This window comes from Hemibagrus wyckioides, linkage group LG03 (assembly GCF_019097595.1).
Source record: "Hemibagrus wyckioides isolate EC202008001 linkage group LG03, SWU_Hwy_1.0, whole genome shotgun sequence".
NCBI classification, from domain to species: Eukaryota; Metazoa; Chordata; class Actinopteri; order Siluriformes; family Bagridae; genus Hemibagrus; species Hemibagrus wyckioides.
In genome coordinates this window covers 79,159-106,824 of record NC_080712.1, presented here as the reverse complement: position 1 = coordinate 106,824, position 27,666 = coordinate 79,159, and the positions used below count along the sequence as shown (strand labels likewise).

At 40.6% G+C, this 27,666-nt stretch overlaps 1 protein-coding gene across 1 annotated transcript; it reads left to right on the top strand.

The window, feature by feature from the left end:
* Positions 1–27,666, top strand: tet2 (tet methylcytosine dioxygenase 2). The gene is made up of 10 exons (XM_058386724.1): positions 1–408; positions 18,440–21,207; positions 21,438–21,528; positions 21,621–21,714; positions 21,806–22,014; positions 22,375–22,525; positions 22,623–22,712; positions 22,964–23,101; positions 23,354–23,711; positions 23,965–27,666. Exons 2-10 carry the CDS (start codon positions 18,477–18,479, stop codon positions 25,359–25,361), a joined length of 5,259 nt encoding a protein of 1,752 aa, XP_058242707.1. The 5' UTR covers positions 1–408; positions 18,440–18,476; the 3' UTR covers positions 25,362–27,666.

Here is a 27,666-nt window from a genome sequence, read left to right as displayed (position 1 = left end):
AGGGAAGGAGGGAAAGAGGGAGCAGAAACTCGGCCCTTTGTGTGCTGGAGGTTCAGCCGAGATAGAGACAGAGAGATATTTCTGCTGTTTGTAGTCTCCAATCTTCAGCCACCTTCACCCTGACACACACTTTATACACTCACACACACACGCGCTGGTGCATGGATGCAGGCGTCGTCGACGTGCTCTGGGTTGCGTGAGCGCGTCTGAGTGTGTGTGCATCTGAGCGTGTGTGTGTGTGTGTGTGCGTGTGTGTGATGAGAGCGGACGTCAGAGCAGCCCATGAATATTGAAACGGAGGACAGTCTCTTTCATCGAGGACAGAAGGAAGCAAGATGGCGGCCCTGTAGGACCTGGTTAGGATCTAGAACGCTTTTACGGCACTCGGAGGGAACAAGGGGAAAAAAGGTGAGGAAGAACCGGTTCCTCTTCATAGATTTCTTTATGTTTCCTTTTCACAACTGACGTCTGTCTCGATCCGAGAGCTGGGAGGAGATCAGATAACATTTTAACCAACATGGCTGACATTTCTCTCTCTCTCTCTCTCTCTCTCTCTCTCACTCTCTCTGTCTGTCTGAGAGTATCAGGCTTTTTTTGGCCTCACACACACACACACGCACACACACACACACACACACAGTGCTGGTTCTTTTCCTTTGTGGACACTCCTCTGCTTTAGGAATGTGTGTGTGTGTTTGTGTGTGACCTTTGAAAGGCTGCTGCTGAGCTTTTATTTACCAAACACACTGTGAGTAGCTAAAGCACAAAATCCAGTTCTAAACACACACTTGTTTATTTGGTTATGTACATATGCACTACTTAGGGAATTTATTAGCACCCTGTGTCATGTTTATAACATGCTGAGTCTGATCTTTTGTGCTGTGCTCGTGTTTATAGAAGATCTCATTTTAGATCTAGAGAATTAAATGTTGAAGTGAATTTACACAAAAAGTTCTGGTGTGTCTGCAGTGTCAGTGTGTGTGTGTGTCAGTGTGTGTGTATGTGTGTGTCTTTGTTGTTGTTGTTGTTGTGTATGTCCAGAATCCTGGAATGTCGAGTGACAGGAAAACACAAAGAGGAAAGAGAGGGAAAGACATAAGGACTAAACTACAGGGGTAAACGAGTGCAGACTCATGAAACCTTACCCCACTGCTCCATTAGCCTAGGAGGGGTTTAAATTACAGCACACAGTGTGTGTGTCAGTGTCTGTGTCTGTGTTAGTGTGTGTGTCAGTGTCAGTGTCTGTGTCAGTGTGTGTGTCAGTGTCTGTGTCAGTGTGTGTGTCAGTGTCTGTGTGTGTGTCAGTGTCTGTGTGTGTGTCAGTGTCTGTGTCAGTGTGTGTGTCAGTGTCAGTGTCTGTGTCAGTGTGTGTGTCAGTGTCTGTCAGTGTCTGTGTGTGTGTCAGTGTCTGTGTCAGTGTGTGTGTCAGTGTCTGTGTGTGTGTGTCAGTGTCTGTGTGTGTGTCAGTGTGTGTGTGTCAGTGTCTGTGTGTGTGTGTCAGAGTGTGTGTGTCAGTGTGTGTGTCAGTGTCTGTGTGTGTGTGTCAGAGTGTGTGTGTCAGTGTGTGTGTCAGTGTCTGTGTGTGTGTCAGTGTGTGTGTGTCAGTGTCTGTGTCAGTGTGTGTGTGTCAGTGTCTGTGTCAGTGTCTGTGTGTCAGTGTCTGTGTGTGTGTGTCAGTGTCTGTGTCAGTGTGTGTGTGTCAGTGTCTGTGTCAGTGTGTGTGTGTCAGTGTCTGTGTGTGTGTCAGTGTGTGTCAGTGTCTGTGTCAGTGTGTGTGTGTCAGTGTCTGTGTCAGTGTGTGTGTCAGTGTCTGTGTGTGTGTGTCAGTGTGTGTGTCAGTGTGTGTGTGTCAGTGTCAGTGTGTGTGTGTGTCAGTGTGTGTGTGTCAGTGTCTGTGTCAGTGTGTGTATGTCAGTGTCTGTCAGTGTCAGTGTCTGTGTCAGTGTGTGTGTCAGTGTCTGTGTCAGTGTGTGTGTAATATCGGTTACATTACATATAATAACACATTCATTACACGGAAACATAACATTTCTATTAGTGAAAGGTGTGTTGTATTTATAGTGTATTAGTGTAGTGATAGTTTATTATTATGTACACAGAGTGTGGCAGTGTGCTATGTAGAGTGTTAGACCAGTCATAATGTATAATGTTTTATATAATGTTTTAATAGTGTATATGTGTTTATTAGTGCAGTATATAGTGTATTTATAGTGTACTAGTGCACTATGTAGAGTATTTATAGTGTATTAGTGCACTATGTAGAGTATTTATAGTGTATTAGTGCACTATAGTGTGTTTATAGTGTATTAGTGCACTATGTAGTGTATTTATAGTGTACTAGTGCACTATGTAGAGTATTTATAGTGTATTAGTGCACTATGTAGTGTATTTATAGTGTACTAGTGCACTATGTAGAGTATTTATAGTGCATTAGTGCACTATGTAGTGTATTTATAGTGTACTAGTGCACTATGTAGAGTATTTATAGTGTATTAGTGCACTATGTAGTGTATTTATAGTGTACTAGTGCACTATGTAGAGTATTTATAGTGTATTAGTGCACTATGTAGTGTATTTATAGTGTATTAGAGCACTATGTAGTGTGTTTATAGTGTATTAGTGCACTATATAGTGTGTTTAAAGTGTATTATTGCACTATGTAGTGTGTTTATAGTGTATTAGTGCACTATGTATTGTATTTATAGTGTATTAGTGCACTATGTAGTGTGTTTATAGTGTATTAGTGCACTATGTAGTGTGTTTATAGTGTATTAGGGTGCTATAGTGTGTTTATAGTGTATTAGTGCACTATAGTGTGTTTATAGTGTATTAGGGTGCTATAGTGTGTTTATAGTGTATTAGGGTGCTATAGTGTGTTTATAGTGTATTAGTGCACTATATATTGTATTTATAGTGTATTAGTGCACTATGTAGTGTGTTTATAGTGTATTAGTGCACTATGTAGTGTGTTTATAGTGTATTAGGGTGCTATAGTGTGTTTATAGTGTATTAGTGCACTATAGTGTGTTTATAGTGTATTAGTGCACTATGTAGTGTATTTATAGTGTATTAGTGCACTATGTAGTGTGTTTATAGTGTATTAGTGCACTATGTAGTGTGTTTATAGTGTGTTAGTGCACTATGTAGTGTATTTATAGTGTATTAGTGCACTATGTAGTGTGTTTATAGTGTATTAGGGTGCTATAGTGTGTTTATAGTGTATTAGTGCACTATGTAGTGTGTTTATAGTGTATTAGTGCACTATTTAGTGTATTTATAGTGTATTAGTGCACTATGTAGTGTGTTTATAGTGTATTAGTGCACAATTTAGTGTGTTTATAGTGTATTAGTGCACTATGTAGTGTGTTTATAGTGTATTAGTGCACTATGTAGTGTGTTTATAGTGTATTAGGGTGCTATAGTGTGTTTATAGTGTATTAGTGCACTATGTAGTGTGTTTATAGTGTATTAGTGCACTATATAGTGTGTTTAAAGTGTATTATTGCACTATGTAGTGTGTTTATAGTGTATTAGTGCACTATTTAGTGTATTTATTGTGTATTAGTGCACTATGTAGTGTGTTTATAGTGTATTAGTGCACTATTTAGTGTGTTTATAGTGTATTAGTGCACTATGTAGTGTGTTTATAGTGTATTAATGCACTATGTAGTGTGTTTATAGTGTATTAGTGCACTATGTAGTGTGTTTATAGTGTATTAGGGTGCTATAGTGTGTTTATAGTGTATTAGTGTATTATGTAGTGTATTTATAGTGTATTAGTGCACTATGTAGTGTGTTTATAGTGTATTAGTGCACTATATAGTGTGTTTAAAGTGTATTAGTGCACTATGTAGTGTGTTTATAGTGTATTAGTGCACTATATAGTGTGTTTATAGTGTATTATTGCACTATGTAGTGTGTTTATAGTGTATTAGTGCACTATGTAGTGTGTTTATAGTGTATTAGGGTGCTATAGTGTGTTTATAGTGTATTAGTGTATTATGTAGTGTATTTATAGTGTATTAGTGCACTATGTAGTGTGTTTATAGTGTATTAGTGCACTATATAGTGTGTTTAAAGTGTATTATTGCACTATGTAGTGTGTTTATAGTGTATTAGTGCACTATGTAGTGTGTTTATAGTGTATTAGGGTGCTATAGTGTGTTTATAGTGTATTAAGGTGCTATAGTGTGTTTATAGTGTATTAGTGCACTATGTATTGTATTTATAGTGTATTAGTGCACTATGTAGTGTGTTTATAGTGTATTAGTGCACTAAGTAGTGTGTTTATAGTGTATTAGGGTGCTATAGTGTGTTTATAGTGTATTAGTGCACTATAGTGTGTTTATAGTGTATTAGTGCACTATGTAGTGTATTTATAGTGTATTAGTGCACTATGTAGTGTGTTTATAGTGTATTAGTGCACTATGTAGTGTGTTTATAGTGTATTAGTGCACTATGTAGTGTATTTATAGTGTATTAGTGCACTATGTAGTGTGTTTATAGTGTATTAGGGTGCTATAGTGTGTTTATAGTGTATTAGTGCACTATGTAGTGTGTTTATAGTGTATTAGTGCACTATTTAGTGTATTTATAGTGTATTAGTGCACTATGTAGTGTGTTTATAGTGTATTAGTGCACTATGTAGTGTGTTTATAGTGTATTAGTGCACTATTTAGTGTATTTATAGTGTATTAGTGCACTATGTAGTGTGTTTATAGTGTATTAGTGCACTATGTAGTGTGTTTATAGTGTATTAGTGCACTATGTAGTGTGTTTATAGTGTATTAGTGCACTATATATTGTGTTTATAGTGTATTAGTGCACTATTTAGTGTGTTTTTTGTGTATTAGTGCACTATGTAGTGTGTTTATAGTGTATTAGTGCACTATGTAGTGTGTTTATAGTGTATTAGTGCACTATGTAGTGTATTTATAGTGTATTAGTGCACTATGTAGTGTGTTTATAGTGTATTAGTGCACTATGTAGTGTGTTTATAGTGTATTAGGGTGCTATAGTGTGTTTATAGTGTATTAGTGCATTATGAAGTGTATTTATAGTGTATTAGTGCACTATGTAGTGTATTTATAGTGTATTAGTGGACTAGGTAGTGTGTTTATAGTGTATTAGTGCACTATGTAGTGTATTTATAGTGTATTAGTGGACTAGGTAGTGTGTTTATAGTGTATTAGTGCACTATATAGTGTATGTATAGTGTATTAGTGCACTATGTAGTGTATTTATAGTGTATTAGTGGACTATGTAGTGTGTTTATAGTGTATTAGTGCACTATATAGTGTATGTATAGTGTATTAGTGCACTATATAGTGTATTTATAGTGTATTAGTGCACTATATAGTGTGTTTATAGTGTATTAGTGCACTATAGTGTATTTATAGTGTATTAGTGCACTATGTAGTGGATTTATAGTGTATTAGTGCACTTTAGTGTATTTATTGTGTATTATTGCACTATGTAGTGTATTTATAATGTATTAGTGCACTATAATGTGTTTGTGTATTAGTGCACTATGTAGTGTATTCATAGTGTATTAGTGCACTATGTAGTGTATTTATAGTGTATTAGTGCACTATGTAGTGTAATTATAGTGTATTAGCGCACTATGTAGTGTATTCACAGCTTAATACTACACTATGTAGTTTATTCATAGCTTATTAGTGCACTATGTAGCAGTAGCGTAGCCAGGAATCACAATGTGGGTGGGCTCAGAGAAACTTGGGTGGGCCTAGCCTAAATTGCATCTTTTATCAAAATAAACCAACACATCTACACCTGCTTGAATGCAAACCACCGTTTAATCAGAGCATTAGCCTGTATGTCATCGTAAGCAGTGTTAAGAACATAATGATAAGAACAGCATGAGCATGGTGGCTACACCACAGACGCGCCGCAACACCATTATCAAATCAGCAGGACAGTATGTAAACTGTCAGATATTTGGCTCAACGGCCGTATAAACCACATGAAACGAACAACAATGACTATACAACTAAATAGTAGGAAAATGTTGATTGGCTTACTTTTACACTGGTGTGTAGGGGAGGTACACGCTGGAGAATAAAGTGCTGCTGGTGATGGAGTAAAAGGTGAAGGAACACTAGCAGAGCTCCTTACTACTCGAGCTTGATGGCTCCTGAATATCCTGAACATATCTCCTCCTCCGGCTGCACACAACGACTTTTTGACACAAACTTTAGTAAGTTGCTCTGCTTTATTATAGTTTAACGTGCAACTAAACTTTGGTGACCCTCTGTGAAATGTGCTTGGTGTGGAGGGATAGGGGCGGGATGAGTGTATGGCGTTTCATTCACCCTTGAAACCGGAGGGCGCTCTCGTGCAGAAAGTACGAAAATTGACTCATAGAAGTAACATATAACATGCTAAAAAAACCTAATACGGACAAAGGCATGTATAAAGGCATCCAGCCATCGCTGTAGTCAAAGCAATCTTTTATGTAGCAAGCAACTGACTGGGTGGGCCTGACTGACAGGTCAGGGACCACCCAGGCCCACCCATAGCTACACGACTGCTATGTAGTGTATTTATAGTATTATATATTTATAGCATTGTTAGTGTGTATTAGTGCACAGTGAATTGTTTGTAAGCCTGTTCTTGTGTGTGTGTTAATGTATTATGTAGCGCATCCATTACTGCTTCATTGAGTGTAATAACACATGTATAGTGTAAACAGAGCTTAAACCGGAGCATGTGACCAGTGTGGTGTATACAGAAATACTGCATTATGTAGCTTCTGTCTGTTGTTTATATGACTGTTATAAGGCGTATCTCACTATGTAGTGTTTATGAGTGCACTTTGAGCCGTACTTTAGTGTGTAACTAATGTTTATGTTATGATCTGTCACACTGTGAAATTATTAGTGCATTACAGTATAAGTATATTATACATCAGTACATTAGTGCATTTATTTCTTATACTGCTGTAATTACTTCTTAATTATAGAGCTATTTAAAAAGGAATAGTGTGTGTGTGTGTGTATGTTACACTGGGCCCGTTAGCATTTGCAAATCAGAATTTGCATATTAATGAGCTGTTGTTCTATGGAATCTTTTCCTGTTTGAGCATTGAGCTCTGTGTATTCTCCCACTGTGCTTTACAATAACAACCTAATGAGGCATCATTACTGCTAATGCTAAGATAACAGATCACACTGCAACTTCATTGAGCTATGGCTAATGCTAACGCTAGTGAGAACCCAATAAAAAGAGCAGTAGGAGCATCACTTTTAGGGCCTACTACTTCACAGTTATTCATCACCATCATGAATAGACAGATAGACAGACAGACAGAAAGACAGACAGATAGACAGAGAGACAGATATGCAGACAGAGAGACAGACAGTCAGAGAGACAGACAGACAGTCAGAAAGACAGGCAGTCAGACACACAGGCAGTCAGACAGAGAGACAGGCAGACAGACAGACAGACAGTCAGAAAGACAGGCAGTCAGACACACAGGAAGTCAGACAGAGAGGTAGGCAGACAGACAGTTTGAGAGACAGACAGTCTGAGAAACAGACAATCTGAGATAGACAGGCACAGACAGACAGACAGATGAATAAATGCTTACAGTTAGATTGTCTGTGAAAAAGTGAAAGAAGCAATAAAAAAGAAAAAAATGATCTTGTAATGAGCTGCCTTGTAATAACTGCATATTACACACTCATATCATGATTATTAAGTCTTTTTAAGCACACAGATAAAAAGTATTTTGTTTCCTGGAGTATCATGATGATAACATAATCCCGCCCATAACTGTCACCTGACCACATCTACAGGGTGTGTGTGTGTGTGTGTGTGTGTGTGAGTGTGTGAGTGAGTGAGTGAGTGAGTGAATGAGGATGCTGTCAAACAGGTTGGGATCAATTCCTCTGCTGCCACCCCCCCCCCCACCATTCACAGTGAGTCACTCAGGCAGTAAGAGCTACACTGTGATGCAACAGAATGGAACACTGTAGTGTACAGAGCATCATTAATGCTGTTCTATCTGTGCAGGCAGATGTAAACATCAGTGCTACACTGCTCTGTATCATCAGGTGTACGCTACACTGCTCTGTATCATCAGGTGTACGCTACACTGCTCTGTATCATCAGGTGTACGCTACACTGCTCTGTATCATCAGGTGTACGCTACACTGCTCTGTATCATCAGGTGTACTTGTCTGGCAGCTTTATTGAAGTTAGTAAAGAACCAAAAAATCAGAAATCACACCAGATAAAAAAGCATGAGTGAGAACTCTGATAGGAGATTGAGCAGCAACTTCACAAAGTGTGAAGTGTGTGGACTGAGATGATATAGGTTAGTGACAGGTAAACTAAGACCAGGTGTGCGTGTGTGTGTGTGTGCACGCGTGTTCAGTAACCTGGTGGTTGGATGTAGTACCTGGTGATCCTGTGTGCAGACTGTAGTGTGTTCTGTGTGAGTCTGAGGTCGAGATGAACACCAAGCAGGACTGTGTCCATCGTAATGACACAGGTCAATCTGGATAAAGAATCCATACACCAGACTGTTCCAGAATCCCAGGTTGGATGATTCAGTGAAGGTGTATTGTGTGTGTGTGTGCACGCACATGGCTTCTGTGTTTACAAACACAATTCCAGAATTCCATGGGCCGTAATTCAGCTCACGCCAAGAAAATCAACGTCTCTCACTGAGTTAGCGAAGCATAGCCATTAGTATAGCTGACACACACAGAGGGGTGATTATCATATCAGACTGATGTTTGTGAGTCAGAACTCACACACACACACACACACTTTTCTCAATGTGTGTCATTTCCTTGAAAATGTGTTACTGAATCAGGAGGTGACTCCCAGATACAGGGGGATACATGCCTGCCTGTTTCACTCCCTCCCTGTCTGTCTCACTCCTTCCCTGTCTTATGCTCTTCCTGTCTCACTCCCTGTCTCCCTCCCTCCCTGTTTCACTCCCTCCATGTCTTACTCACATCACATCACATCTCACACACACACACACACACACATATATATATACTGCAACATACAGCATGAACTCTGCAGTGTTTCAAGCTCAAAAACAGCTTTTATTTGAAATATCCTCTCTGTCTGTGTTTTGCGAGCGTGACACAAGGCTGCTACAGTCTGCTGTAAAAGAGGAATTGAATAATGACATTTTAATAAGAACAATCTGCTTCAAGTTTATAAGCAGAGAACTGCGTTATAAATGGTGATAATGGTTAATAACCCACAACTGCAAATAGAACAGGAACGTGAACAAAACAAACCCATGCCGCTTGTTGCCATAGCAACCACAATGCAAATTCTGGACTACCTCAGGAGCTGGTGCGAAACAAAAAATCCACACAGATGCTAATCGTCCACTCAGAGCTCCATCACAAGCCATGGAAGTGCAGCATACATAAAAAAAGTGTTTTATCTTTAATAAGAAACACTGATCTTTAAAGAAGTGCTCCATTAAGATTAGGGGATTGATGATTAGGGGTTTAGGGTACATCAGATCCCTGAAACCTGCGGAAACAGGGTCAGTGACACACACACACACAGTAGAGCTAAGATCTGCAGAGTCGTATTATTAACTGCAGTAATGTGGTGACGGGCAGAGTAGAGTTGTCATTGTAACAGGTCTGGTAACATGGTTACTTACCCAACAGGTATTGTTTGATGAATAGTGAACACAGTGACTAATTTACACAGCAGTTTGAGAAGCAGCCCATGTCTGTGTGATTAATGCGACTCAGTCTGTCCCTGTGGCTGTGTCCCAAATTATATAGAACTAATCAAAAAACTCCTGCTGTGAAGAGAGAGTCCAAGTGACACGCTAGTATGTGTACTACACGTGGTGGGTTAATGATGTAATGTGTGTTACAGTCTCTCTGAAAGGCTGTGTTTTAAAACATTAACGGATCTCTCGCAAAGTAATGTACAATTTGAGAGAGAATCTGTGGTTTAGGACAGAGCTGAAGGCAAACTTTCTTGTGATGTCAGCTAGAGTATTATCGCACTGTACCACAGTAAGTAGTGCACTATTTACTCACTGTGTTAGAACTTACAGAAGTATGCGGTTTGGGATGCAGCCCATGACTGTGTTTATAAATTACAGCGTAACTGAATGTGTTCCAGACCACAATACTACCCTACTAAATACTACGACAGGTTCAAAGACAGACTGTGGTTTGAGACAGAGCCGCAGGTGAGCTTTGGTGTGGTGGCTGAAAGTGAAGCATGTTAGCATGCAGTTTATGATAAACAATACGCTCCACAAGCTGGTTACACTGACATTGGTTTGGAACAGAGATGGTGTGTTTAACCGCTGGTCAGCCTGTGTGTGTGATGAAGTGTCTAATGAAGCGGTGGTCTGTGAGCACATGCACAGTGCAGCATGTCATCTGATATCATGGCAATGACCACTACACAAAAACAATCCATTTCCTCTCTGCCCATCCCCCCACTTCCCCTTTTTCCCTCAGTGTAGTTGCTAAATAAAGTGACCTAGACTTAGCAAGTGCGTTACTTTCAGGCAGCACTGTTGCCATGGTAACCACTTTATTCTTTATTCATCCATCTACACACATCATCATCTGATAGAGAGACACACAGAGGGAGGGAGGGAGGGAGGGAGAGAGAGAGAGAGAGACAGGAGGAGTGAACTGGATCTACAGTGAGGGAAAAATGATTTGATCCCCTGCTGATTTTGTATGTTTGCCCACTGACAAAGAAATGACCAGTCTGTAATTTTAATAGTCGGTTTATCTGAACAGTGAGAGACAGAATAACAACAAAAAAATCCAGAAAAACACATTTCAGAAAAGTTCTACATTGATTTGCATTTTATTGAGTGAAATAAGTATTTGATCCCTTTGCAAAACATGACTTAGTACTTGGTGCCAAACCCTTGTTGGCAATCACAGACATCAGACATTTCTTGTAGTTGGCCACCAGGTTTGCACACATCTCACATCTCAAGGAATTTGGGCCCAATCCTCTTTGCAGATCCTCTCCAGGTCATTAAGGATTTGTGGCTGACCCTTCAGCTCCCTCCACAGATTTTCTATGGGATTAAGGTCTGGAGACTGGCTAGGCCACTACAGGACCTTAATGTGCTTCTTTTTGAACCACTCCTTGGCCGTGTGTTTTGGGTCATTGTCAGGCTGGAATATCCATCCACGACACATTTTCAATGCCCTGGCTGAGGGAAGGAGGTTCTCATCCAAGATTTAACGGTACATGGCTCCGTCCATCGTCCCTTTGATGCGGTGCAGTTGTCCTGTCACCTGGGGATGGTGTACTTGGGGTCATAGGCAGCATTCCTCCTCCTCCAAACACGGCGAGTTGAGTTGATGCCAAAGAGCTGGATTTTGGTCTCATTTGACCACAACACTTTCACCCAGTTCTCCTCTGAATCATTCAGATGTTCACTGGCAAAACTTCAGATGGTCCTGTACATGTGCTTTCTTTAGCAGGGGGACCTTGCGGGCGCTACTGGATTTCAGTCTTTCACGGCGTAGTGTGTTACCAATTGTTTTCTTGGTGACTGTGGTCCCAGCTGCCTTGAGATCATTGACAAAATCCTCCAGTGTAATTCTGGGCCGATTCCTCGCCGTTCTCATGATCATTGAAACTCCATGAGGTGAGATCTTGCATGGAGCCCCAGACCGAGGAAGATCGACAGTCCTTTTGTGTTTCTTCCATTTGGGAATAATCGCACCAACTGTTGTCACCTTCTCACCAAGCTGCTTGGCGATGGTCTTGTAGCTCATTCCAGCCTTGTGTAGGTCTACAATCTTGTCCCTGACATCCATGGACAGCTCTTTGGTCTTGGCCATGATGGAGAGTTTGGAATCTGACTGATCTTTCTGATTTATAAGGGGTCAAATATTTATTTCACTCATTAAAATGCAAATCAATGTAGAACTTTTCTGAAATGTGTTTTTCTGGATTTTTTTGTTGTTATTCTGTCTCTCACTGTTCAGATAAACCTACCATTAAAATTACAGACTGATCATTTCTTTGTCAGTGGGCAAACATACAAAATCAGCAGGAGATCAAATAATTTTTTCCCTCACTGTATATTAATCATGTGATCAATAAACATAGTACTGCTCTCAGCCAATCAGAACGCACTGTACTGCTCTCAGCCAATCAGAATACACTGTACTGCTCTCAGCCAATCAGAACGCACTGTACTGCTCTCAGCCACTAAGAACACATTGTACTGCTCTCAGCCAATCAGAACGCATTGTACTGCTCTTAGCCAATCAGAACGCACTGTACTGCTCTCAGCCAATAAGAACACACTATACTGCTCTCAGCCAATAAGAACACACTGTACTGCTCTCAGCCAATCATAATACACTGTACTGCTTTCAGCCAATCAGAACGCACTGTACTGCTCTCAGCCACTAACAACACACTGTACTGCTCTCAGCCAATAAGAACACACTATACTGCTCTCAGCCAATAAGGACACACTGTACTGCTCTCAGCCAATAAGAACACACTGTACTGCTCTCAGCCAATAAGAACACACTGTACTGCTCTCAGCCAATCATAATACACTGTACTGCTTTCAGCCAATCAGAACGCACTGTACTGCTCTCAGCCACTAACACATTGTACTGCTCTCAGCCACTAACAACACACTGTACTGCTCTCAGCCAATAAGAACACACTATACTGCTCTCAGCCAATAAGAACACACTGTACTGCTCTCAGCCAATAAGAACACACTGTACTGCTCTCAGCCACTAAGAACACATTGTACTGCTCTCAGCCAATCAGAACGCACTGTACTGCTCTTAGCCAATCAGAACGCACTGTACTGCTCTCAGCCAATAAGAACACACTGTACTGCTCTCAGCCAATCATAATACACTGTACTGCTTTCAGCCAATCAGAACGCACTGTACTGCTCTTAGCCAATCAGAACGCACTGTACTGCTCTCAGCCAATAAGGACACACTGTACTGCTCTCAGCCAATAAGAACACACTGTACTGCTCTCAGCCAATAAGAACACACTGTACTGCTCTCAGCCAATAAGAACACACTGTACTGCTCTCAGCCAATAAGAACACACTGTTCTAACACAGATTCGTACTAACTGAATGAAACATTTGAGATAAATGTTAACGTTCTGGATGGTTACTGTATAATAAACTACCTCATTAGCTACCTAGCCTAGTTATGTTTAGCATCTGTGTTTCCATAGCAACCAGTTTGGATTGGTGAGTGGGTCATGTGATCACAGACAAGCACACTGGACAAAACTGATGCTCTGTTATTAACTTCACATGTGCCTCATGCTGTTCTGTTGCTCATAGATGCAGGCCAAGGTGTATCACCACCACTGTATTCTCTGTCTCTCACACACACACACACACACACACACACTCAGCTGCTGCATGGAGGAAACGAACACTCAAGATCATTCTGGAGCCAAGCAGCTCACAACAAAATTTATGGATCACACACACGCTTGCACGCACATATACAAACACACACACACACTCAGACACGTGTGTCCTGTAGCTTAAATACCTCCATCACGTTTTAGCTGCAGCTGCTGTGATGCGTGTGTGTGTTAAAACACACAACTGGAGTATGTCCTGCCCTTCACTCAGGCTTAAGAAATGTTACACACACACACATTTAACTGTGTTTAATGCAAAGTGTGGTCAGTAATATTAAAAACATAAATAAATGTGTATTTATTTTAAAAAAAATTAAGATCTTGGTCTTCAGAGAAAAGCATGCAGTTCCTATTGTCTATTATTACAAGCTGTGTGTGTGTGTGCCTCTCTGTGTGTGTCAGCTGCTTTGTTATCCACTCTGAGAGATATTTTGTCTGTGTGTGTGTGTGTGTGTGTGTGTGTGATCTGCTCTACACTGCTCAGCTGCCACTAAACCCCGGAGCGGAGTGTGACAGTAAACTGTGATATTCTGAGCAAGTGTGTACATTAACGTCTCTCTCTCTCTCTTACACAAACACAAACACACACACACACACACACAAACACACAAACACACAGGCAGAGGTAGAAATATAAGGTGTATAAACACGCGTGCAGCACAGCACAGTGTTTACAGAGCGCTGATGATGTCATCGTGAACTGCAGCAGGTGAAAGTGAGACTCCAGTGAAGGACACATGACTGTGATGTCATCATTCTGTGTGATTGTGTAACACAGAGGTATGAAGTGCAGGGTGACATGGAGGGTAATGGGTGTCGAAGTATCCACACGGTGTGTGTGTATTACCATAATGCACTGTGTGTGAGCAGCGAGTCATGTCAGGGTTTGTTACAGAGAAGAGTTAGTGCTTTAGCATGACGTGTGTGTGAGAGATTGTGTATCTGTACAACACTGTGACCTGCAACACAACAAGGAAGTGGAATTTTCCGTTCACAAATATTCATAAAGTCTCATAAATATGCACGAATGAGGTCCAGAGAGGAAATAATGCGAGTGTCATTGTGAAAGATTACAGAGTGCTGAACGTCTGAGCAGCTTCTCCGTTTCACTTCTTTACAGAAACCCTGAGCTTGGAACAGCTGGAACCAATTCCACTCAGCTCCGTCTGGTGTGTGTTAGTGTCTCTGCAGCCTCTTTGTACCCTTGATAAAGTGCGCACTCTGTACTCTGAAGTGGATCCCTTCACATGTCCTCGTCACTCAGAAATACGGCTTTTGATCACGAGTACTGGAGCAAGCGTTTCTGCCCTCTGGGGATTCATGTGCATGTGTTCTGCCTTAAGGAGTGCACTAAAAAGGGCACAAGGGAGCCTAAGGCACCAGGCACGTATTTTGACTTGATATACATTCTCTTCTGAAAGGACTGGTTTTTGTTTTTGTTGTTCACGTGTGAGTTCAGAACGTGAAGACACGATGGCAGATCAGAACTTTCATTGCCTGATATTTAGCTCAAGTGGTTAACTCTCTGGGTTGATGACTGGAAAATCAGTGTTCAAGCCTCAGGACTAAGCTTCCAACCCACCCTGCTCCAGGGGTGCTGTATCATGGCTGACCCTGTGCTCTGACCCCGACCAACAAGGATGGGATATGTGAAGAAAGAATTTCACTGTGCCGTAATGTATATGTGACTAATAAAGACAACTTAACTTTAGTGTTTTGGATGGCTGTCTTGTAAAATATCAGACAGAATGGTTCTGTAGATGTCATGTACCATCATGAGCTCCAAGATCAGTAAAGATCAGTGAGAATGTTCCAGAAGTGGACTTTCAAGTCTGAGCTATGACACCACCACCACCGTGTTTCACAGATCATCTCATGTACTGGATCATGAGCAGATCGTTTCCTCCTCTGTCACTTTAGGTAGAGCTTGATCTTGGTTCCAGAACATTTGATCTTCTGAATCTTACTGCTATTGAGAGCTTTGCATCTTGTGGTTTGGCCTGGAAGTCTTCTTCCAGCTGTGGATTGAGAGACCTTCACCTGGCACTGACTGTTGTTTTGTTTGGGTTTTTCCTTCATGGCTCTCACAATCTCCTCAGTTGCTGTTATAGCTGGTGTAGAGCACAATCACATGTATCTGCCCGGACATTCCCATAGTTTCAGAGGTGACTGTGGTGTATCACTGACAGTTTGACCACTGTGTGGATACTGCATTACATTATTTAGCTCTTGTTAGAAGTAATAATATTATACAGTATTGATGCATACAGTATCTGTATCTCATTAATAGTGTTTATATAACATTATCTCTGTAATATTAATAATAATACTACAGGCATGCTACACCTCAGTGTTATAGCCACACTGACTGTCTCACCTGACCACAGGAACCTACTTTAAAGAGTTTACAAAAAAACCCTGCAGCTTAAGTTCTGTCCATGTCGACTCATGGACTCAGAGTATGTGTGTAACAGATGCATCACTCAGAGTATTAATATTAATCCTGTATACACACACACACACTACAGATGGACTATGATTCATAAAGAAATATCTCCTCTGTCAAGTTCTGAGTTTCATCCAGCTGTCCAGTGTGTGTGTGTGTGTGTGTGTGTTTGCTAATCTGCTATCTAGCTAAGTGTGATCCTGAAGTGTTTCCCTGCCAACAGAAACGCATCACTCCAGCTCATATTTAGTCCCATTTGCAGTCATGTTTACATTTAAACCCTTGTGTACATCATGAAATTTTTTCTCCTTTTTCTGACGAGATATTTTTTTGTAATTAAACCTGAAAAGCAGTGAAACATTAATGTGTGTGTAACTAATACAGTACCTGTGACTATGGTGTAGTTATATGTGGATTGGGACACAGCCACACAATCACCAGTTTTGTCGTGACATGTTAGCTAACTAAAATTCCTTGCTAGTGATATACTTTGACACACTATATAGCATGGTGCTATAGTTCTCTTGGTACATCACACTGCCTGGTATAAAATACTGATTTTAAATTTTAACTGTAGAAATTTAATAGCTAAATAGTTAAGCTGAGCTAATAAGCTAACAAGGGCAGTGGTGGTTCAAGTGGTTAAGGCTCTGGGTCGTTGTTCAGAAGATCAGGGTTTGAGCCCCAGCACTGCCAAGCTGCCACCACTGGGCCCTTGAGCAAGGCCCCTAACCTCCCCTGCTCCAGCGCCATTGCATCATTGCTGACCCCAACCCCAAAGGATGGGATATGTGTAGAAAGAATTTCACTGTGCAGTAATGTATATGTGGCAAATAAAGGCTTCTTAACTAACTACCAAAATACGCATTAATGCTAGCAAGCTTGATACCCAGATAGCTAACAATAAGGCGAATCATGCTAGTATTCTATAATCAACATAAAGCTACAGAGATGTGACAAGTAATGTAGCAGAGCTGACAGAGAAGAGAGATGCTATAACAAAGACAGATCACTGTGCCTTGGAGCGCTAATTATTTTGCAGATGTCTTGGAAATGACATACATTAATAATCACATTTGTGAGCGACTGAAATCAATGCCACTGCTAGATGATTTATTTATGGCTGCTTTCAGTAATGCACAAGAATAAAAGGGGGAAGGGAGCAAACACACACACACTCTTGCTGGGCTTTCGCTCATACACTCGTCTCTTTGTTCCAGATTTAACATTTAATCTGAATAAAATGTACTTAAACCCACGCTCTGAGCTTGTGCTGTAAAAACTCAGACTTCAGTCGTCAGTGTGGGGATTAATTCTAATGTGTTTAAATACTTACATGAGATAAATTACAGTAATTCCCCCTGAAATTACTTAACAATAATAAAAGTCACGACTGAAAATGAGTATTAAAAATAAAAAACTACAAATGAATGAATAAATAAAATAAAAACATAAAAAATAATAAATAAATAAACAAATTAATTAAGTAATAAATATAATTATTTTATCAACAGTTTGATGTTTTCTGACGGATAAAAATATTCTGTTTTTTAATAAAAAAAAAACAATATATTATATATGTTTGCTAAAAGCAAATAAAAATGTAAAATATACATTTGCATTAAATCTTTGTGTCTCAGGGATTTCAGCAGTGCCTCTGCTTTTAAAAACAAATAGGTGTGTGTGTGGTAGTAATATATCAAGCTTGCTGCTACTACACAAAGTAACATGACCATAGACACTAACTAGCGAGGCTAAAACAACAGTGTTATTGCTAATGTGCATTAACTTATAGTTTCTATAGTCTGTAATGTTCGAGATAAAGTGACTGGACTTTATTTTGCACCATAAAGTTGAGCCTTAAATCAAAGAAATATAGTATATAAAATATAGTTTAGTATAATTCATAGGCCACTGAATTCTCAATATTCCCAATCCCTATTTTCCTGCCTTCTGTTCCCATATATTATAACAACAATAAACAACAGATAAATTCTTCTCTGTTTAGGTTGGGCTTATACACTTGGCAGCAAGTAGCAGGAAAATTATTAAGTAGCATAACATTTTGGGGGCATCAAAATGCACCGTCCCAAACCACATGAGTTTTTATATTCTCAAAAACAAAAACCCAGCATCTGTTCTAACATGACTTCCTGATCAGATGGTTATTTTGGGTGTTTCTGAAAATGCTGAGTATGCCAAGAATGTGGTCTGAGCCTTTTATTTTTACTTCAGTGACCCTTTAAAGGCTTTTATGAGGTTCTTTGAATTGCCTTGTCTCAGGAAAGAAATAGAGAGAGAGAGAGAGAGAGAGAGAGAGAGAGGTAAAGATCATGAAGGTTGCATAATAAACACATGTCTAAAGGCATAGAAGTTGAAAAAAAAATCATGACACACCCTTTGCTCACAAACACACTACAGGGGTGTGATAAAACTGTGTAGTTTGTATTGCTTTGCGCGCTGCAGCATGATCCTGGAGGTGAAATATCTCCTTATGCAGTACATAAGTGCATGGATTAGCTGATGACAGATGAGCTGACCCTGATGTTTGTTTTCTTTTTTCAGGAAGCAGAGACTTTTGAATGGACTCAGAGCAGGCCAGATGGAAACAGAACAAGCCAGGCATGAGACGGAAGAAAGTCTGATACACACACAGCTTAGTGCCCTCCACCAGGTATCTGCAAAGCTGCAGAATGGAAACCAGTCACCTGACACTAGCCCACAGCAACTTAACGGGGATACCAGTTGGAGCAATTTCAAGCCAGTGAAACGACCCCGGGACAACTGTTCTAGCCCAGTCACCATGTATGATCAGGGCCTATATAAGATAAATGGTGAGGTGAAGCACGCACTAAACGAACAGTCATTAGTGGCCCTTCCCCAACCCAAAAAGCTCTGTGTTAATTCAGAGACAGCTAGTCCATGGGAGCAGAAAGAGACAGACACAGAAGGATGTTTAGACACAATCCCTGGCCTGAGCAAGCCTGTACCAGACAGAGAAAATTATCCCAATGGGGACATCTTTGCATTATCAAGGAACAAGCAGGTGCCAACGCCCAATGGTGCTGCTGTAACTCCACCTTCAGTGGAAGGTTCTGCTGGTGGCCTCTTTGAGAAAACTCAGTATTACCCAAACCATATGCCCACAACACAAAACACCAGCAATCTTCATGAGCAGGCTATCTCTTCACCTTCAGTTACCTCAGGTTGTTCTATTTTGGCTCAGATGCCTGCCTCTGAGCCACTTGCCAGGACACCATCAGAAGTGCATGGCAGGAATGGCTATGATCCAGAGTTCATGGTGAATGGGTACTCTGGAAATTTTGGTGCAGAAGAGCAGCATCAACCTCTGCCTTACACTCTCACTGACCTCCAAGCTTTGGAAAAACAACCGCAATGTGATTTGGGAAAAGGGCCAAGATTGGCCTCAACAGTAGGCATCAGTGATGGTTCACAAGCTCAAAATGGCACAGACAGTTTTGCCAGCAACCCAGTGAGTTTAAGCATGTCTTACCCAATGCCAGTACAGGCTGAAGCTGCTGGCACATTTGCTTCATTCAAAAACTCCGCCACTGATCAGAAGCCCAGCACTGTTACAGGCCAGCAGCACTTACAATATGGGATACAACCGCACCAGTCAGATGTTTCCTGCTCAGCTGATGGCAGCCTGCAGGGCAATGGAGTCTCTGTTTCTCCTCATGCGAAAGTTCAGGTAGCTCCAAAACAGAGTAACGAGTTGGAACACAAACCACCTCCCCCAGACCAGGGAGGAGATGTAGCTTCTGACACTCAGATGGGCTGGATCAATTTGAACTCTACTCCAAATTCACAGCACCAGGCCAACCAGGCACACATGTGGAAGGGCCTTCCTTCAAATGAGAACACAGCCAGACTGATCAAGGGTGATCTGCTTAATCCTGACACCTCCCATAGCTTTCAGATGCAGGCCTTCAACCAACAGCAAGAGGGTCACATAGAAAATGGCTATAAGCTTCCTGCACAATCTCACCCTAATACTACCACAGAGTGCCAGAGTCAGACACCTAAAACTCTCTCTGATATGCACACACAGCCCAACATGCACATCAACAATGTCCATCCCCAACAGCATATGAATGAGCAGTTTTTCCTCCCAGTGCAGCAAGAGCAATTATGCAAAAATGATCAAAACCTAGGGCAGGTACTACCTCCTGACTTTGTGCATCAGCTACCTTCACAGCCCCACCAGCAATATGAAGCCCACCAGCAGCAAGCCAGCACCATCATGCATCATGATCCACAGGGTCTCAAAATGGTGTTACAGAACCCCGCTCAGGGTCAGGTGAATTCCAACCTCCCACATACACACACTATGGAAGGCTACACACAGGCAGAAATATCATCCCCAACATACAGGCAACCTAAAACAATAGGTAATGTGCAGAATGGATCCACTCCACCTGCACCACCGAGCCTCCCTTTTCCCGATCAGCGCAACTCACAGCCTTCACCTAATGACATATCATCCATGTTTAGATTTGATGGAGCAGCAGAGATGCAAAAGCAGCCCCAGAGACGATATACCCCATCTCCAAGTGCCCAACATTCTCAGCAGCTTGTTAAACATACGCTGCCCGGAAACATGGACTTTCATCACTCACCACATGCACAATTGCAACTTCAGGTACCAGATGGTAGACAGATACCAGCCCAGATGTTTCCCAAAGCTGAATCACAGGAATCCTGTTCGCAATTCCAGAGAGGACCCCTTCCAAGCCCAGGTCCACAAGGGGACTTCCAGAGGCATGCAGCCCTGCGAATGCATCTATTACAAAAGCAGGAAAGGCCAAGCTGCCAGCAGAGCCCCAACATGATTAGACCTGACCTGCAGCTTGTTAAACGTGAGAATGACCCAAGATTTGAGGACCCAATCCAAATGCCACCTCCACAAACACAGCATCAGGATCAAGCCCTGACTGCAAGCATGCTGGAGAGAGTAAAACAGGAAAGGCCATCTTCAACCTGCTCACAGAGCCAGCATAAGAGCATCCTGGCCACCATGGAGCAGCAGTTACAACAGTACCAGCCTTCCCCTGTGTTTGAGAGAAGGTCTCTATCCATCAAGTCCCCTAACAAAGTGAAAGTGGAGATGGCTGGAGGTGTGGCAGTGTTATCTACCAATATTGAAGGAATTAAGGGGGATCATTGTAAACCTCCTGCTTCTACTCCCAAAAAAGAGCCAGGGCTGCAGTGTTTTCTGGAGTCACCCATGAAACTGCTAGATACTCCCATCAAAAACCTGCTGGATACACCCCTTAAAACTCAATATGAGATTCCTCCTTGTCATTGTGTTGGTAAGGCTTAGTTTGTTTAAAACAGCACACATTTATACAGATTTGTTCATTTTAGAATGATCTAAATACATCTATCTATCTATCTATCTATCTATCTATCTATCTATCTATCTATCTATCTATCTATCTATCTATCACCCCTCATTAGAGTTGCCATCTGATTGAGAATGGAAAAAATAATTAACTATCGATACTCATTCTATCTATAATCTTTTGTTCTGTTCATTCAGAGCAAATCAGTGAAAAAGATGAAGGCCCATATTACACTCATCTGGGAGCCGCTCCAAATATCAAGGGTATCCGAGAAAAGATGGAGAAGAGGTGAGACATCCTCTTCAAAATCTTCACCAACATGGCATGTTATCTAGTTACTTGTATTTTTGCAAATGTATTAAAACTTGTATATTTTAAAGGTCTGGCCTGAATGGCAGTGCTATTAGGATTGAGAAAGTGCTATATACAGGCAAGGAAGGCAAGAGCACGCAGGGTTGCCCCATTGCTAAATGGGTAAGTTGGGTTTCTTATGTGCAATTTGTATAACCACTACAACATTCCAAAAGTACTAGCACGCTATTTTCTATATATTTGTGCCTGGTAGGTAATACGTCGAGCCAATGTGGACGAGAAGCTCCTGGTAGTGGTACGAGAGCGGGCTGGTCACACTTGTGAAACATCATGCGTTGTCGTAGTAATTGTGATATGGGAGGGAATACCAACAACCATGGCCGACCGTCTCTACATGGAACTTAGTGATACACTGACGAAACATGGTGCCCTGACTAATCGCAGATGTGCACACAATGAAGAGTAAGGGCAATTTCACACTTTTACATTACAACATTTGACTAGTGGTCACTGTTACCTTCTTCTCTAGTTTAATGAACCTCATCCAATCAGTTCTGGAATCTGAAAGCTCTGCAGCAATGCAGCTCTCCAGGAGAACCAGTGATTATTTCTTTAGATACATTTAAAAGTTATTCTGCATTTTTTATTTTCCCCACCAGTGTTCTTATCTAATGATCAATGCCAAGTATTTTGTAGAACTCACAGCTCTTCTATAATAAAAAAATATTTTGCATACAGCATCAACTTATCACTTATTATATAATGCAATGATTTTTAGATTTTTTTCTTGGCTTAATCTATTGCACTGTGCATCTTTATCAGGAGAACATGTGCATGTCAGGGTCGAAACCCTGATGCCTGTGGTGCTTCCTTTTCCTTTGGATGCTCCTGGAGTATGTACTACAATGGCTGCAAGTTTGCCCGGAGTAAAATCCCAAGAAAATTCAAATTGCTTGGCGATGATCCCAAAGAGGTGTGACCAATCGTTTCAGCCAATCAGAGGCAAATAGTAATAACTAATATTTTTAAGCATTTGTGGAATTAACAGAAATGATTTTATTATTTAACAGGAAGAAAAACTGGAGAGTAATTTTCAGGCCCTTGCTACTTACATAGCTCCGCTGTATAAGAAAATGGCACCTGATGCTTATAGCAATCAAGTACGTCACAACATTGCACGATGGTACAGTGGGTCCCAATGCATTTTTTGAAAAATCTCATAACACTTTTTTTTAACAAATATCTAATCATTACTTCATCAAAAGAAATGCTGTGACGTTAACAATAGGATTAGTTATGTGACAGTAGCAGTATGCTTTATGTTTCAAAGCAGAACCAAAAGTTACAGACCATTTTTTCAGATAAAAATAATGAACAATGGATTCATTCATTTATTATATATTTTTCTCAGGTGGAGCATGAACACAGAGCTCCAGACTGCCGTTTGGGTCTCAAAGAAGGCCGTCCATTTTCTGGAGTCACAGCGTGTCTAGACTTCTGTGCCCATGCCCACAGAGATCTCCACAACATGGCAGGAGGTAGTACTGTGGTAAGTTGAGTGCATTCTGAAAAATATCTAAAGCATGATGTTTAATTGCACATTTTATTCTAAATAAGAAATACAACAAATTAATAAATAGACATGTGATTAATGTGTCCAGTGTGTTTTTTCATATTCACTGCTGTCCTAATGTTGAGTATTTTTGGATTAAACTGAATCCAGCATGGAGAATGAATAACATTGAACTTCATTTCCTCAATCTGTAGTCTCAGTAGTCTCTTCTTTTTCTTGCTATGTTAGGTCTGTACACTAACACGAGAGGACAATCGTGAGATTGGAAAGATTCCTGAAGATGAACAACTGCATGTGTTACCACTGTACAAGCCTGCATCCACTGATGAGTTTGGCAGTGCTGAGGCCCAGCTGGAAAAAACAAGGACTGGAGCCATCCAGGTGCTTAGCACATTCCGGCGGCAGGTCCGTATGCTAGCAGAGCCAGCCAAATCCTGCCGGCAAAGGAAACTAGAGGGCAAAAGAGGTGGAGCTAACAAAACCTCTAACCTCAGCACATCCAATTCCAAGGTAGACAGCAACCAGCAATCAAAGCAACAGAAACAAAGCTCTTGTGACAATGTGGGCCATAACACACCTGCAGCAGGTATAAGTCTATATATATTTTCAACTTTAAACTAATTTTTTTCTATGTTTCTGTACACCTGTAAAACTGCTTTGAGACAATGTCCATTGTTATACAAATTAATTGAATGATATTTTTTATTCTTGTACTCATAATGGATTTATAGTTCAAAAGCATGGACAGTAAGTTTGAGCATGCCGGTACATTGCTAACTACTATATGGACGATAGTTTGATAGATCAAAGTTTTATGAAAACACTTGTGTTTACAACAGGTGCACATCTGAGTCACATGGGTGCCCCCCACCTGCCTGGTCAGAACCCTGTAGCTGCCCAAAACCAGCCTCACCAGCAGAATCTGCAGTCACAACCCAGCACTTCTATGCCTTTCTCCAGTTCAACATCCTCTGCTAACTACCCAAGATACCCCAACACACCAGGATCCCTCCAGAGCACTTCTAAACCACCTAATATGTTTTCTCAGTCCCCCAGATCAGCCAGCCCTTATCATTCCCCTTTACCAGTCGCCAATTCCTACATGAATGGGTCAAACCCACCAAGCCCTTACCCTGGAGCACTAACTCCCAACAACCTCTATTCAAGTTACCAGTGTAATGGGAGTATTCCCTTGGACAACTACCACCCTTACTACTCCAATCCAAAGCATCTGGACATGTACAGACAGCAAAGACCATCTCTGTACCCTGAGCAACAATTCAACCCTCAGCAGCGGTATGGCATGAATTACCCACCGCGCTATGGGGAGCCGGTCCTGCCCATCAATGGATATGGCAATTGTAACATGAGACCAAACATGCACCCCATGGGACACTATCCCGGATACAGCTCAAATGGGGGACCTAATGTCCAGTTTCTAGATGCTATCTCCAGACCTAATTTAGCTCACCCAAGCCTGGACTATGCAGCTGCAAATAAATCTAGTCATTTAGGCAGATACCCTAATCCCTACCTGGTCCAGAATCATCATTTGTTCCCTCAAAATATGGACCCACTAAGTATGCAAAAGCCAGAGATGAATCTCCATGGGGCAAACAGCTTCCCTCAGGTGCTTCCTTCTGTAGGCAGGGAAGGCATGAACCCCACCCAAACTCAAGGTATGAGTCTGCCCAATGGAAACATCCCACCCTCTTTGGTCAAACAAGAGCCAGGAAATGCAATGCCCGCAAGTCAAGAGGAAGAGGAGGATGCGTGGTCGGACAATGAGCACAACTTTCTGGATCCAGAGATTGGTGGTGTAGCAGTGGCACCCAGCCATGGCTCAATTCTCATAGAGTGTGCAAAGCGTGAGTTACATGCAACCACACCGCTCAAGAAGCCTGACCGCACCCACCCTACCCGAATCTCACTGGTTTTCTACCAGCACAAGAACCTGAATGAGGCTAAGCATGGACTAGCTTTATGGGAGGCCAAGATGGCAGAAAAAGCACGTGAGAAAGAGGAGGACGCTGAGAAGCATGGCACAGATGGAACACCAGTCAAGAGTGGTGGCAAGAGGGTCAAGAAAGAACACCCAGAACCTTCTGAGCCACCATACAAACGTTTTGTCCAGATGCTTGCTGAAAAGTCACTGTCCTTCACAACCAACACTTATGTCAGCTCAGCTCCCTATGCCTTTACTAAGGTCACTGGGCCTTACAGCCACTTCCTGTAGGGATCAGCTTAGGTTTACATCATCATCAGTGTGTCGGAATTGTGACAAGGTGCTAAAAGGTGCTAAAATATTGCTTTTCAGACCTCAGTGCCACTGGCTGTATTAACCCCAGAGACCTTGAAGCTTCTGTGAGGCAAGAGAAGACAGATCCACACTATGGGAACATGTGAAATGTACAATAGATCAACAAGAGGTAAAAAGGTTTAGCTTTACTGGTTGACCCTCATAAAAAAAAAATTATTTATTGCATTGTTACTCGCACTGTTCTTCTTCTTTGGTGCTTCACAACATCTGGATGTCCATTACTGGAAATATCTTTAATGGCTTTAATTTTACAGTTTTGGTAAACCTAAAGGTAAAATTCTGGTGTAAAACACTGATTCGGTGGCTAATCATGTTCATGGTGCTAAGTGAAGAACGTGTTAAATGTACACTTTGAGTTTAAAAAAACAAAACAAAACAAAAACTTTATCTTTACCTCTCATGTACCAAGCAATTATTTTCATGATTGGTAGCAATTACAGGAACGATTTTGTTAGTGTTTTTAAAGCACTTTTAATTATGAGGGTATGATTAGTTGACCCTCTGATAATTATTTTCAGGATTTTATTCAGTTTTGGAAATCAATCAAATTCTGCAAAATGACCATTATTATAATATTAATATTATTATTTTTTTTACAAGTGCATATTTACCTGGTGCTTTTATGGTTTCACAGTCCACTAGACGTGTTTTATATTTACTGTATATTGAGCCATTATCAACATAACTTGTTTTTTCCAAGACAAAGCACAGGAATAGGCAAAAGAATCCTGCTACGCAAATGTCTGCAATGAGTTTTAGAAACATATGCATCGGGTTTGGGATTGTTTGTGTCTTTAGCAGTTTTAGCGTATCCTTATTGAACAGGGTGTAGTGCCACCTTTTGGTCATTTTCAGTTTCCAAGGCAGCTGGCTTGCTGTAAAGGGGATCCTTTCATTACTGTAATCTAGTTGTATCATAAAAAAAGGTGAGATTTGTACAGTAAATTAATTTCTCTCTTTTTTTTTTCCTAAAATGATTTTAGATTTTAGTACTGTAAAAGAGAGTCAAATTTCTTGTGGGTTATTCGTAAAATGGTGCTACTTGGTGCTACTAAAAACGTATAATGTGAGAATCTCTATGCGTGGTGAGAAGGTTTATGAATGATGTACAGAACCTATGTGTCATATACCTCAAAACATTTTTGGCAATAGGATTTACTATACCAAGGTGTCTTCATTTTCTTTTTCCCATTTCTTTTTTTAATTTTATTTGTATTTCAAACTACGAATTTCACAAATGTTTAGGTCAGCGCAACACTTTGCTCACTTGCTTTTGTCACACTTGATCTACTAGAAAGTGTTACTTGAACTTCAAGCTTCAAAATTTCTACATAAAATAAAATAATCAGGGATATTTCTGCTAATTTCACACATCACTTTGTCGTCATCTCTCCTTCAGGGATTAATTTTTGCATCCTGAATCCCATGTATATAGCTCAAACACACACTCAAAAAAAAAAACAAAAAAAACATCTTTTTAAAAAAAATAAAATAAAATAAATATATAATAAATTAGCATTTTTGTACTTATGTTTTTGTGGATAGTGTTTAGAAGTACAACAATATGCACTGAGTTGACTAAAGGGAAAGTATGGCTTTGTCAAAGTAAAATTCACCTTCATAAAATTAAAAAATAAAAAGTTATAAATTTATTTATAACCACTAAACGTTTATTTTAATCCCTCACTACAAGTTAAATGTGACCAGGCAAGACTCGGTTTCTGAAAGCACTTCGATTATTTTTCAGAAAATTATAAATTCAAGTAAATGAAAATGAAAATTAAACAAGGTTACTGTAAAAAAATAAACATGATTGTATATACGATGCGTCTTCAATGCAAGAAGCACTAATGCTTTTGGAATTATTGTTTATTTTAAATCCAGCTACTTCATAAGAAGGTAGAAGTAACTGACAGAAGCAACCGATAGCAGCAGGCAGATTTAACCCTTCCAGTCAAAAATACAGCATTTATTAACTGTAAATAAATTTATTTAACACAACCTGATAAATAATAATGCTCAGGATGCCATGAGCTGCATTCATCTAATTCATCTAACACGTGACTGACTACAGCAGAGCGTCTGATACAGAAGCTGCACTAGTTCATGCATTGATTAAGCTCTGCTGCAGCATCGCTTCAAACACTCAGTTCAATCCACTGAGACACTCGGTGAACAGTGAAATCCTGAAAGTCTGAGAACACTGTGAATAAAAAGAAAA